At 49.2% G+C, this 13972-nt stretch overlaps 1 protein-coding gene across 1 annotated transcript; it reads right to left on the reverse strand.

The window, feature by feature from the left end:
* Positions 1-8083: 8083 nt before the first annotated feature.
* SDHAF1 (succinate dehydrogenase complex assembly factor 1) lies at positions 8084-9993 on the reverse strand. The gene is given in 2 exon segments (XM_059666752.1): positions 8084-8796; positions 8799-9993. Coding segments are annotated over 2 exon segments (351 nt in total). The 5' UTR covers positions 9115-9993; the 3' UTR covers positions 8084-8761.
* Positions 9994-13972: the final 3979 nt, after the last annotated feature.

Consider the following 13972-nt stretch of genomic DNA (forward strand, 5'->3'; position numbering starts at 1 on the left):
TATGTCAGATGGTGATAAGTGCTAAGAAGAAAAACTAAAGTGGGCAAAGGGAAAGGAGGTACAATTTTGGGTGGTTGAGGGAGGTAGTAGGGAGATAATTACGTCATTATAGCAAACTATAGTGAGGAAACAAGCCACATGGACTCCTAGAGTAGTGCTGTCTAATCCTATATCAGTGATAGCGAACCTTTTGAGCTCGGCGTGTCAGCAACCCTAACTTAACTCTGGTGCTATGTCACATAATGAAATTTTTTGATATTTGCAACCATAGTAAAACAAAGATTTATATTTTTTATATTTATTTTATATATTTAAATGCCATTTAACAAAGAAAAATCAACCAAAAAAATGAGTTCGCGTGTCACCTCTGACACACGTGTCATAGGTTCGCCATTACGTCCTATATAATAAAAGGCAAATATGCAAATAGACTGAATACAGAACAACTGAACCAATTGCTATGATGTACACTATGTACATCATTGCTATGATGACCACCAGGGGGTGCATGGAACATGGTGGGCGTGGGCAGCAGGTGGCAGAGTGCAGAACATGGCGGGTGTCGGCTGTAGCGGGATGGTGGAGCAGGTGAGCAGGAGCACCAGACCAAGGTGGGGCACCAGTCACTGTCATCGGGTGAGCCTCTGGTGGTTACTGAAAATTCTTTGCTCCCATGCGCCACGGTCCCACCTGGTGCTCCCACCTGCTGCCAGTGCTGGTCCTGCTCACACCCGCTGCCGGCACCGGAGCCTCCGTTCGCACCCATTGCCAGGACCAGCCCCGCTCACACCCACAGTGTCACCAGTCCTGATCGCTCAGCACCGTCAGCCGGTGTGAGCAGCGGGTGTGAGCAGCGGCTGCCAGCCCCAATTGCTCCTGAGGACTTCTCCACCTCCCCCTGCTCCTGAGCGGTGATCGGGGCCAGCAGCTGCTGCTCGCACTTGCTGATGGCGCTGGTCCCAATCACTCTGCGCTGTCAGCGTGTAGGAGCTGCAGCAGCCAGAGGGGGGCTGCTGGCAGACAGGGGACCAGGGCTGGACCAGGCGGGAGGGGCCAGGCGGGGGTGCAGAGGATGGGCTGAGACCCGCCCCTGTGCCCACCACAGTCTCGTGGCCCACAGTTCAAGATGCACAAATTGGTGCACTGGGCCCCTAGTCCTATCTAATAGAAGAGAAACATGGTAATTGGCGTACAACCGCTACCCTTCCCATTGGCTAATCAGGGTGATATGCAAATTAACTGCCAGCCAAGATGGCGGCCGGCAGCCAGGCAGCTTAAACTGAACATGAGGCTTGCTTGCTTCAGTGACAGAGGACTCCAACGTTCCTTGCCTTCCTTGCCGGCCTCTGAGCTTGCAGTTTAAGAAACATTGTAACAAATATAGAAGCTAAACAAAACCCCAGAAACCAGCTTTCAGCGAGCCAGGATCTCAGAGCTGGAGTTGATACAGAGTTTCGATTATAGAACGCAAACAAACCAGATACCTGCTTTCAGCAGTGGAGGCCTAAGAGCTGGAGCCAGAGCTAAACCTGGCCCAGAATAAAAAAGAAAAAGAAAAAAAGGAGCAGTTGGGAGCTTCAGTCGGCCTGAAAACAGCCCTCAGCCCCTCACCCAGACTGGCCAGGCACCCCAGTGGGGACCCCCACCCCGAAGGGTGTGTGACCAGCTGCAAACAGCCATCATCCCCTCACCCAGGCTGGCCAGGCACCCCAGTGGGGACCCCCACCCTGATCCAGGACACTCTTCAGGGCAAACCAGCCAGCCCCACCCATGCACCAGGCCTCTATCCTATATAGTAAAAGGGTAATATGCCTCCCAGCACCGGGATCAGCGGAGCCGAGAGGCCTCCCAGCACCGGGATCAGCGTGACGGGGCAGCGCCAAAACACCCTGATCCCTCTGCGGCTCTGTGTGGGACAGGGGGCAGGGCCACAACCTCCCTATCTGCCCTGCTATGTTCGTGACAGGGGAAGGAGCCCCAACCCCCTGATCAGCCCTGCTCTGTGCCTGATAGGGGCGAGCTTCCCAACCCCCTGATCGCCCTACGTCTCTGGGTGTGACAGGGTGCGGTACCTCAACCCCCTGATCGGCCCTGCTCTGTGTGTGACAGGGTGGGGCGCCCCAACCCCCCCGCCCCCCATGGGCCCTGCTCTGTTGTGATGGGGTAGAGCCATAACCTCCCCATCGGCCCTGCCCTGAGTGTGAGAGTGGCGGCGCCCCAACCCCCTGATCGGCCCTATTCTGTGGGTGATAGAGGGCGGCGCCCCCCCCCCCCCACGGGCCCTGCTCTGTGTGTGATGGGGTAGAGCCATAACCTTCCCATTGGCCCTGCCCTGAGTGTGACAGGGGGCGGTGCCCCAACTCCCCTATCGGCCCTACTCTGTGAGTGACATGGGGGAGCTCCTCAACCCCCTGACGGGCCCTGCTCTGTGCGTGACAGGGGGGTGCTCCCCAACCCCCTGATCGACCCTGCTCTGTGCGTGACAGGGGGAAGATCCCCAACCCCCCTGATGGGCCCTGCTCTGTGCATGACAGGGGGGAGCTCCCCAACCCCCTGATGGGCCCTGCTCTGTGCATGACAGGGTACGGAGCCCCAACCCCCCTGATGGGCCCTGCTCTGTGCATGACAGGGGACAGCGCCCCAACCCCCTGATTGGCCCTGCTCTGTGCGTGACAGGGGGTGGCGCCGCAACCTCCCCATCGACCCTGCCTTGAGTGTGACAGGGGGCGGTGCCCCAACCCCCCAATTGGCCCTACTCTGAGAGTGACTGAGGGTGGCATTGCAACCTCCCAATCCGCCCTGCTCTGTGAATGACAGGGGGCGGCGCCCCAACTCCCCAATCAGCCCTGCTCTGAGCCTATCAGGGGCTGCACCTAGGGATTGGGCCTGCCCTCTGCTACCTGGGAGCAGGCCTAAGCCAGCAGGGCGTTATCTCCCGTGGGGTCCCAGACTGCAAGAGGGCACTGGCCAGGCTGAGAGACCCCCCCTTCCCCCTGAGTGCACAAATTTTTGTGCACCGGGCCTCTAGTATATAATACAAGGCTAATATGCAAATCAACCTAACGGCAGAATGACTGGTCGCTATGATGTGCACTGACCACCAGGGGGCAGATGCTCAATGCAGGAGCTGCCCACTGGTGATCAGTGTGCTCCCACACTGAGCCATGCTCATGGCTGGTGAGCGCAGAGGCTCTCCCACCTGCGCAGCAATGCTAAGGATGTCTGACTGCTGGCTAAGACTGCTCCAGGGGAGCTGGCCTAAGTCGTCAGTTGGATATCCCCTGAGGGCTCCTGGACTGCGCCCTCCCCTCCCCCAAGTGCACGAATTTCATGCATGGGGCCTCTAGTAGAAATATAAAGTGAGGCATAAAAATAATTTAAAATTTTCTGGTAGTCACTGTTAAATAATAGAAACAGGTAAAAATTAACTTTAATAATTTACACTTTAACCCAATATATACAAAACATCAATTCAATGTGTAATGAATATAAAAATACATGAGGATTTATAATCCGTTTTTCTTACTATCTTTGAAATCTGGTGTGTATTTCACTCTTTATATAGCACATCTCAATTCAGACACTTAATTTCCAACAGATTAAATAAAATGTAGTCCTACCCAAAGAGGTTGTATTTAATGGAATATTTTACATGGCTTCTCTTTAAAATTTTTAAATTACTTAAAATTTATTTTTTAAAAATTAAAAATTCCAGCCGAAACCGGTTTGGCTCAGTGGATAGAGCGTCGGCCTGCGGACTGAAGGGTCCCGGGTTCGATTCCGGCCAAGGGCATGTACCTGGGTTGCGGGCACATCCCCAGTGGGAGATGTGCAAGAGGCAGCTGATCAATGTTTCTCTCTCATTGATGTTTCTAGCTGTCTCTCTTCCTTCCTCTCTGTAAAAAATCAATACAACATATTTAAAAAAAAAATTAAAAATTCCTCAATCACAAGTATCTCTCAGCTACCGTCCTGGACAGTGCAGACCTAGAGGAAAAGCATTCCAGGTAAAGGAAACAGTAAGTGCAAAGGCCCACAGGTAGGAGTGTGCTTGGCACATGGCAAGGTAGTGTGGCTGAAGTGTGAGTGCTGGAGGGGGAGAGTGGGAGGAGTTGAGGTAAGAGAGAGGTTATGGGGCCAAATCAGGTGAAGCCTTGTGGACCACAGTGAGGACTTCCAGTCTGAGTGAGATGGGCGTCATAGGAGTTTGTTTCGTTTTTTCAACTTTCATTCTGGTACTTTTTGAACTTGTACAAAAAAATAAGGAACAGCATTACAGGTCCTTGTGGACTCTTCACCAGCTGTAATCGTTACCAACTCAGGGCCAATCCCTTTAATCCTCCCAGGTGCCCACTCTCCTTTCCTAAATTCTTCTGAAGCTTTACCAACAATTCAGGAAGCATCTCCCGATCAGGATTCTGTTTTAAAATTTAGTCACAATTCTTTTATTACCATAAAGAAAATTTTAGTCATTCCTTCACATCATTAACACTGGATGTTGCTGTTTGAGGGTATTGAGCAGGAGTGGTAGGAACTGTCTTCTTTAGGGACTGTGAGTTTCCCAGAATTCCCAAAGGCCCCACTGGACCATCTCATGCATCTGGCTTGGACCCTTGGGACAGCTGAGTTTGTGACCTAAGACAAGAACATATTCTAGTAACCTGTCATTCCCAATAGGATGAAAATCAGAATCTGCCAGGGAAACCAGACGTTATTTTTTCAAAGGTCAAAAATACATAACTTTAATTTATTACTTATTTATTGTTAATCCTCACCCAAGGATATTTTTCCATTTATTTTTAGAGAGAGTGGAAGGAGGGAGGAAAGGGGGAGAGAACATCAATGTGAGAGAGACACATTGATTGCTTGCCTCCCACACCTGCCCCAACAACAGGGGCCAGGGATAAACCTGCAACCCAGGTATATGCCCTTGACTGGGAATCAAACCATGACCTTTCAGTGCCCAGGCTGATGCTTAACCACTGAGAACACCAGCCAGGGCTATTTAAACTAGTACAACAAACTCCCATATATCCTTTACCCAGATTCACCAATTGTTAACATTTTGCCCCATGTACTTCACTATCCACCCTCTCACTAACATGTTTATATATATGCATATATAGGGTGTCCCCAAAAATGTATGTACACTTTGAATAAAGGCAGTGTTTATTAAAATACATTTCATTTTCAAAATTGAGCTATCAGCTGTAAAGTGTATACATTTTTTTGAGGACGCTCTCTATTTTGGAACCATTTGAGAGTAAGTTGTAGACATGATACTGTTTGCTCCTGAATACTTCAGTGTGCAGTTCTTAAGAATAAAGGCATTCTCATACACAACTAGAGTACAGTCATCAAAATTGGAAAATTTAACAACTCAATTCAGTTTTGTTTTTTTTTAATCCTCACCCGAGGATATTTTCCACTGATTTTTTTTTTTAGAGAGTGGAAATGGGAGAGAGAAAAAAAACCCCACTGATGTGAGAGACACATCATTGGTTGCACGGGGACTGAGCCTGCAACTGAGGTACATGCCTTTGACTGGACTGGAACTCGGGACCCTTAAGTCCATGAGCCGACACTCTATCCACTGAGCCAAACCGGCCAGGGTGATTCAGTTCTATTATTAACCCATAATCCATATTCCAAATTATTCCAAAGTTTCTAGTAGTCACAATTAAACAGTAGAAACAGGTGAAATTAATTTTAATATTAATTTTTTAATATTGCTGTAAAATCTTAGATCAGGAGATTCTTATTTAACAGATAGGGTCAAGGGGTTGAGAAGCAACTGACCCTGTGCCTTAGCAGAGTAAAAAACACAGCAGCAGCCCTAACCAGTTGCTCAGTGGTTAGAGCATTGGCTTGCATACTGAAGGTCACGTACCTCATTTGCAGGCTCTATCCTCGTCCACGGTTGGGGCCCATGCAGGAGGCAACCAACCAATGTTTCTCTCTCACATTGATGTTTCTCTCTGTCTCTCCCCGTCCCTTCCACTCTCTCTAAATATCAACTGAAACATTATCCTCAGGTGAGGATTAACAAAACAACAAAAACCATAGCAGACACAGAGTATCAACTGTGGGCTTTACACATAGCACAAGGAGCCAAGGACTTGGGTGAGGTGCTTTATTTAGGACTTGATTCCAGGAGGCAGGAGGCAGGGAGAGTGAGACAGGTAAGGGGGTAAGCCAGAAAAGGTGCCTATAGAGTGGCAGCCACTGTGGGAAACTGGGGTGGGGGAGGGGATGGTTCTTCTGAGGATCCTATAGAATGCTTGTTGCACTCTCTGGACCAAACAACAGGAAGGCTGGGGCACTCATCCAGTGACTGATATTCACCATAGGCTGAGAGCATTCGCTCACCTTCCGTAACTCAGAAAGCTCTCAGCAGAGGAGCAGAGATGCCAGGGCTCAGGGCCAGAAACTGAAAGCCTCCCTTTTCAGCTGTAAGTGAACTGAAGTAGGCAAGAGGGTCCTGGGGTTGGATAACATCATCTGACACAAGATGTACTTAATTCACTATATCATCACAAAAGTCACATGAGAGAGGCACTATTGTGATGTCCATTTCACAGATAAGGTTGTTGAGGCACAGAGGTTAAATCACTTGCCCACAATCATGTAATCCATGTTGGAACTGGGGTTCAAATCTAGGCATTCCAGTTCCGGAGTGCAAGCTCTTTAAAAAAACTTTTTATTTATTTTATTTTATTTTATTGATTTCAGAGAGAGGGAGAGGGAGAAAGGGAAAGAAACATCAATGATGAGAGAGAATCATTGATTGGCTGCCTCCTGCAAGCCCCACACTAGGGATTGAACCCACAACCCAGGCATGTGTCATGACCTCCCGGTTCATAAGCTAATGCTCAACCAGAGCCATGCTGGCCAAGTGGGAGTGCAAGCTCTCAATCACCACTCACCTACAACCTCAAACCAGGCATTCCCCTTCCTTATCCTCTCTACCAAGCAAACTCTGTTCATCTGTAATACCCCAGTGAATGTCTCCTCTCATGATCCAGGAGCCCAGCCCCAGTGGAAACTCGCTCATCGCCTGCAGTGCTGCCAGAAGCTCCCATCCTGAAGCTTGTTAGGTCACAAGATCTGGACCAGGAGTGAGCAAGAGGGAAAGATGGCAGATGCAGAGGAGACAATGGAGGCTGGATGGGTAGGACTCTATGAGCCGCTTTCACTTTTGCTTTTACTGAGATGGAGCCAGGGCAGGACTAACAGGACCACCCTGATGAAAAACACTGAGGCTAAGATAGATAAACAAGGTGACAAAGGGCCTGAGAGGGGTTAGGTGAATATTAACCAGAGACAAAGCAGAACTAGAAGTCAAACAGCCTGTGCCCTGGGGCACGCCAGGTCTCACCTGGGACCCTGCATTTCTCCCGTTTATCTCCTCTAGCCTATCCTTGCCTTCTGGAAGAGTCCTTATAATTCTTCAAATTTCAACCCCAGTTTATAACTATTGGGTACCCACTGGGATTAGGGAAGAGACTTTCTCTTCTGTCCATCTTCCTATTGGTTTGAGGTCTGGATTCCTTTCCTAAGGTCCTCCCCCTCCTTTCAACTGCATCTACTAAGAATTCATCTACTTCCCACTGAGCTGGGTGCAAACACATCTCAGGATTGCAAAATGCAGTACCCCAAAGAATGTCTAAAGCAAGCCCATACTGGGACATGGGAGAGGCTCTGCCTGTGGCCTATGGTTCCATCTCTCCTCCCCAACCCCTGGGTCTTGCTGACAAACATCCAAGCTTGTCCTGAGGCTGGACTCCTCAATCAGGCCTAAGACCCCTCACTATTGCCTCAGTGGTTACCAGCCAGACCTCAGCTCTACCATCGCTTCTCTTGCCTCCCTATTCTCCATTAAAGAGCCAACTGGGGTTTCTTTGGGGTCTCTCATGGATCTGCCCAGGAGAGAGATCAATGCTGTTTCAACCAATCTGCCAGTCTACAGGGCTCCAGAGGGGAAGACAGCTCCCAACACCCATTCCTCCCAGAGGGTCACTTCTTGGTGTGCCTCTTCAGAAATCCCCAAACACATAAAATCTTTAAGACCACCGACAGGAAGTAAGCACATCCCCAACTTTATTCCATTTGTTTGACAGTCCTGAGGGTGGAAGGGTGCAGGAGTCAGGGCTCGCCCTCAGAAACAGTAAGTGTAGAGGTCTTGAGGGGTCTTCAAATGATCAGCTGGGATGAGACCCTACTCCCTTCCTCACCAGTCCTAGTTCGCTGCCATTAGTGGGGAGAAAGTTTTCCAAAGGGATTCGACGCTTCTCTCCGTTGTCCATCAGGACACCTTCTCAAATTCCTCAGCAAAAAAAAATCTGCTGTTATCAGAATTAAATACAAGGGGGGGGGGGGGGCGGGGTTCAGGAGCCAGAGGTGAAGAGAAGGGTGTTTCAGTTTCTTTCGGTCCAACGGGGGGAGGGGGGGTGGAGGGGGTAAGTGGGAGGGTCCTGGTTCCCATGCCTTCTAGAAAGTAGCTCTCAGCTTGACACAGTCCAGCCAGCGGGTGACCCAGCCCGCCCCAAGCTCTCATGAAGGAGTGAAAGTTACTACGAATCGTACAAGGGCAAGCATATCTTGCCATCCATCATGGTGGTCTTTAGACCCGACATCGCCAGGACGGCTCTCCGATTCCCCCATCCATCCAGCTAGTCTCTCAAGACCTCTCACCTCCCATCATGCGGGTTCCCTGGCCCCACCACACCGTTCCCCTGCTCCATCTGAGCTCTTCAGCCTGTCACCGTCCACCCGGCGGGGTCTCCGGTGACTCCATTCGAGGGGGTTCCTCGAATCGTCACTCTCCTCAGGCGGAGTCGTAGGGGCCCCCGCTTCGCCGGGCTCCTCGTTGGCGCCCTGCCGGCGCTCGAAGGCGTCCAAGGTCTTGGCGTGGCCCGAGCGTAACAACTGGAGCTGGCGCCTCCCGCGGCGGTACAGGTATTCGATGCGCAGTACGTCGGAGCGCGGCAGGCAGGCGTGCTGCCGAAACTCGGCTCGCACCCGCGCCTCGGCCCCCGGCTTCCCGCGTCCGGCGCGCAGCAGTTCGCGGTACAGGCTAAGAACTTGCCTCTGCAGTCGGCTGGGCCGGCTCATGGCAGAGCTGGGCCGCGGGCGCGCGCAGGCGACGGCCCAGAACAGCGGAGCAGCAACCGGGTTGGCAGGAACGCGGGCGCGAGGCACTGGGTACTTCCGGTCCGCTCACTAAAACCTCCGCCTCCAGCCTCCCGCTGCCGGTGTTGTCGCGCCCCATTGGCTGCCGCTGCGGCTGCGTCACAACGTCGCGTGAAGGGGCGGAGCTCCTGGTTTGCTGGCCTGCCCCTTAGGCAATAGGTGTCCTTGAGGAGACCGCCGTTCTGAGAACCCGGAAGAGAAGGCGATTGGCGGCTGGGGGTTCTGACCTAAACTCCTGGGTCCTGGCGGAGGAGGGAGCTAGAGGTTAGGGCACTTGTCCGTCCCCTCTTCCAGGCGCGGGGGCACTGGGAGAGAGAAGACAGGCACTACCATTTTTTGGTCATCGTCATTGTAACAATCTCGGGAAGCTCTGTGCGTCGCTGGTCCCACCCCTGGGGACGTGCCGAGAAACGTGGTCACGCAGTTAAGTGCTGGGTCACGGAGGGCAAGGCAAGCTTCTCGGTGACAACGGGACGACAAGCAAAGAGAAGGTGTTGGCTCCAGGCCGCCAAAGGCAGCCTGTGGCGCACAAGTTGGGATGACGGCATCCCCCGCCCGGAAGGACGGGGTCGACGGGTCGCGGGGCACTAGGAGGTTCCTCACCAGCTGTTGAAGCCCCAACACGCCTGGAGCACATCGACTAGGCTGGCACCCCAAAGTCCAGGGATTGTCAGATCCTCCGCTGCAATTTCACTGTAGTCACGCAGGCTGCCAGGAGGCGCCCTGGTAGCTCGGGGGAGGCCCGCAGGCCCCCAGCCCCCAGGGGCTCCAACACCACCCAGAGCGTGGGGGCCCCTCCATGGTAACCGCACCCGGGGCAGTTCACCTGCAGAGAGAGGAGGCGAGTTAGGGGCGGGGAATAGGCCGGGAGTTCGGGAGTCAAGGGGCGCTCAGAAACCACTGTGAATCCTGCTGGTGTCTCTATCAGAAATACATCTCAAGTCTTTGCAGTCGGAATAAGATCTGGGATTTGCTTTAAAATCCCCCAGCATGACTAAAACAAAAAGAATGAGAGGAAAGATGGAAGCAAGAATGGTAAAATTTTTGTAACTATAACGGGGTTTCATAACACTATTCTCTCTTTTGTGATGCTTGAAAATTTCCCTAGTAAACACTTTCCTAAAAGGGAGCTTAAAGGAAAAAAAAAAGAAAGAAAAAACTCTGGATATTAATATAATATGATGCAATTGATATTTTAACAGAGTCTCACCTAATTTTTTATTTATGTAATGCATTTCTTTAAAAATAGTGAATATTTAAAATAGTCTAAGCTTTATTTTAAATGACATTAAGTCCTCACCAACACTCTGACAAGATAGATCTGCAGTACTATATGTGTACTATACTATTGAAGTATGGTAGCAACCATTTCAGGGGGAAATTGTAGTTTAACTCTAACCCTGTTGCTTGGCTTAACAATATAAAAGTTACTTTGATTTTCTGAATTGTATAAATCATCCCATTCGACTGAATGCCTTATCAATTGAATGCCTATTCCATTGATTGTTATCATACTGGTCTTAGAGAGCACATTCTACTGTACCTGGAAACAGGACAGCACAATTACCCTAAATTGTTTTAGTGGCCACAGGTGGTACGTTCCAGCTGACTCAGTGGTCCCGAAACCAGGACAGCACAATTACTCTAAATTGTCCTGACAACTCAGTGGTCGGAGACCCGAGGGCTCTAGATAATGTGTTTCTATCAACTCAGTGATCCGGAGACCCAAAACTGTAATTTAGATAACATGCCTAAGTTTAACCCAGGTTACCCAAGGACTCTAGATAATGTATTTCTGTCAATTCAGTGACCTCGAGACCCGAAACTGTAATTGACATGCTTAATTCTGCATCTGTAATCTGTTTTTTTGCGAGCCAGGTGCATCATTCCAAACCCTGGGATGTAATCAATACCTTTATGATTTTTGCCTATATAAGTCTGGTTTTGCCACCATCTTATTACTATGAGATTTGGGAATGACCCCTCATAGTCCCGGATTGCAATAAATGTGACTCTTTAATTTGACTTCTTGAGGCGTCCTGTGATTCGCGGGGTACATTACAACACTATATGCCTCTGCTGGATTTCCCACCCTCTCCTTGTCTGATTTCTCTCCATGAGCACTTAAACGGAAAGAAACTGAAGCCCAGAGAAATAACATAGCTTTGCCCAGGTTCACATGGCTGGTAAGTGGCAGACCAGGATTTGACCACAGGGATTCTAATTTCATGACCTGTGTTTGTTTGTTTTTTAATATATTTTATTGATTTTTTACAGAGAGCAAGGGAGAGGGATAGAGAGTTAGAAACATCGATGAGAGAGAAACAGCCATCAGCTGCCTTCTGCACATCCCCCACTGGGGATGTGCCTGCAACCAAGGTACAGCCCTTGACTGGAATAGAACCTGGGCCCCTTCAGTCCGCAGGCCGATGCTCTATCCACTGAGCCAAACCAGTCAGGGCAATGACCTGTGTTCTTAACCACTCTGCTATATATACTGCCTCTTCAATAATCTTCTGTAATAATAAAAGCATAATATGCTAATTCGATCAGACTTCCTTCCTGACAAAGCCAGGGCTGCAAGGGAAGCCCGGATCCCTGGTGCCAGAGGGAAGCCGGTGCCAGCAGCCTACTCTTGCACGAATTTCATGCATTGGGCCTCTAGTAATAATATAAAAGTGGCTACAAGAGCTTAGACTTACTGAGCACTTATATGCCAAGCATGTATCCTTACAGCTACCCTATGTGGTGGGTACTATTTTTAAAAATATTTTTTTATTGATTTCAGGGAGGAAGGGAGAAGGAGAAAGATAGAAACATCAGTGATGAGAGAGAATCATTAATCGGCTAGCCCCACCCTGGGGATTGAGCCCATAACCGGGGCATATTTCCTGACCAGGAATCAAACCATGACCTCCTGATTCATAGGTCGATGCTCAACCACTGAGCCACACTGGCTGGGTGGTGGGTACTATTATTACTACTTTTTGTGGATGAGCAAATAGGCACAGAGAGAAGTTGAGTCACTTGAGCAAGGTTACACTAGACATTTAAAAGACATAGGGGTCTCTTGACCCTTTAACAAAAGGCTCTGGCTTAGCTTACCTGCCAGTTTGTGGCAGATACCCTAGCTGTTCTCTTGCGGGCCCATCCTCCTATTCTTACAATTAGCCTTGAACGCACAGCTGGTTCTAGCTCTCTTATGGCACTTGAGGTTTGTTTTTCTCTTATAAATACTACCCATTTTATCTGCCCAGATTCCAATTCTTCTGCTGCTCTCTGGCTCCCATGTTCCTTGGAGAGCCAGGTATCCTCCACCCTGGCATCTCTCTGCTGGATTTCCAACCCTCTCCTCTCCTTGTCTGGTTTCTTCCCATGAGCACTTAAACATCTCTGAGCTTCTCCCATCTCAAAATCATCATCATAATAAATCAGTTGTAAGATACCCTAACCCAGTGGTTGGCAACCGCAGCTCACGAGCCACATGCGGCTCTTTGGCCCTTTGAGTGTGGCTCTTCCACAAAATAAAGGGTGTCCCAAAGTTCACTCAAGAAGTAATTTTGGCTGAAACCGGTTTGGCTCAGTGGATAGAGCATTGGCCTGCAGACTCAAGGGTCCCAGGTTCGATTCCGGTCAAGGGCATGTACCTTGGTTGCCGGCACATCCCCAGTAGAGGGTGTGCAGCAGGCAACTGATCGCTGTTACTCTCTCATCAATGTTTCTAACTCTCTATCCCTCTTCCTTCCTCTCTGTAAAAAATCAATAAAATATATTTAAAAAAAAAAGAAGTAATTTTGATAGAAAACACAGGTTTATAATTAAAAATTGTATTTTTTTTATTGATTCATAAAGTATACAGTATAGGGTTATGTTTGGAATAGCATATTGGGTAAATGGCCTCTACGGTGCCACACGCCATACAGCCCGAGAAACAATTCAATTACTGCATGAGTCATTTCCTGGTCATGTAATTTCCCGTTTTGGTGATCAGAATTGGCTGCCCAGATCATGGGATTTAACGCCGTTGGACTTTTTTCTTTGGGGTTTTTTGAAGTCTAAGGTTTATGCCAACAAGGCCACGACCACCCACGCCTTGAAGGAGGAAATTGAGCGCTGTATCAACGAAATTCAGCCACATTTATGCAAAACAGTCATGGAAAATTTCAACAAAAGAGTGCGTATGTGCCAGCAAAGCTGTGGAGGCCATTTACCTAATATGCTATTCCATAACATAACCCTATACTGTATACTTTATGAATCAAAAAAAATACAATTTTTAATTTTAAACCTGTGTTTTCTATCAAAATTACTTCTTGTGTGAATTTTGGGACACCCTTTTTGAGGAAACAGGTGACCCATGGTGCTCAGCCAATGAGGAATCAGAGGAGGGACTGAATAAATGGGCTGTGTTTGCTGCCCCAGGTGTGCCTGTACAACTGGGTGGACATCTGCTCTTGAGAGCATATTAAAAGTCTTGTTTTCGCCATACTTCTGTCTCTGCGTCTATTATTTGAATTTGGACAGGTGAGCATTTCTCACAACAGGAAGCACGGACCCATTGATTGTCCACTTACATTCTGATTAGAGAAAGTATATTTTGACTCGGCTGGGAGTTATATGCTCTGGGACAGGGGAGCTAACATCAGAATGCAGTCCATCCTTTTGTCTCGAGAACTGCCTATCATTATGGAAAGATTTACAACCTCATGGCTGAAACAATCTAGTCTTGGAGACACTGTTCTTTACAACCCTCAGCCCCCATTGCCTGTAATCTGGTCCC

This window comes from Myotis daubentonii, chromosome 15 (genome assembly GCF_963259705.1).
Source record: "Myotis daubentonii chromosome 15, mMyoDau2.1, whole genome shotgun sequence".
Lineage (NCBI taxonomy): Eukaryota > Metazoa > Chordata > Mammalia > Chiroptera > Vespertilionidae > Myotis > Myotis daubentonii.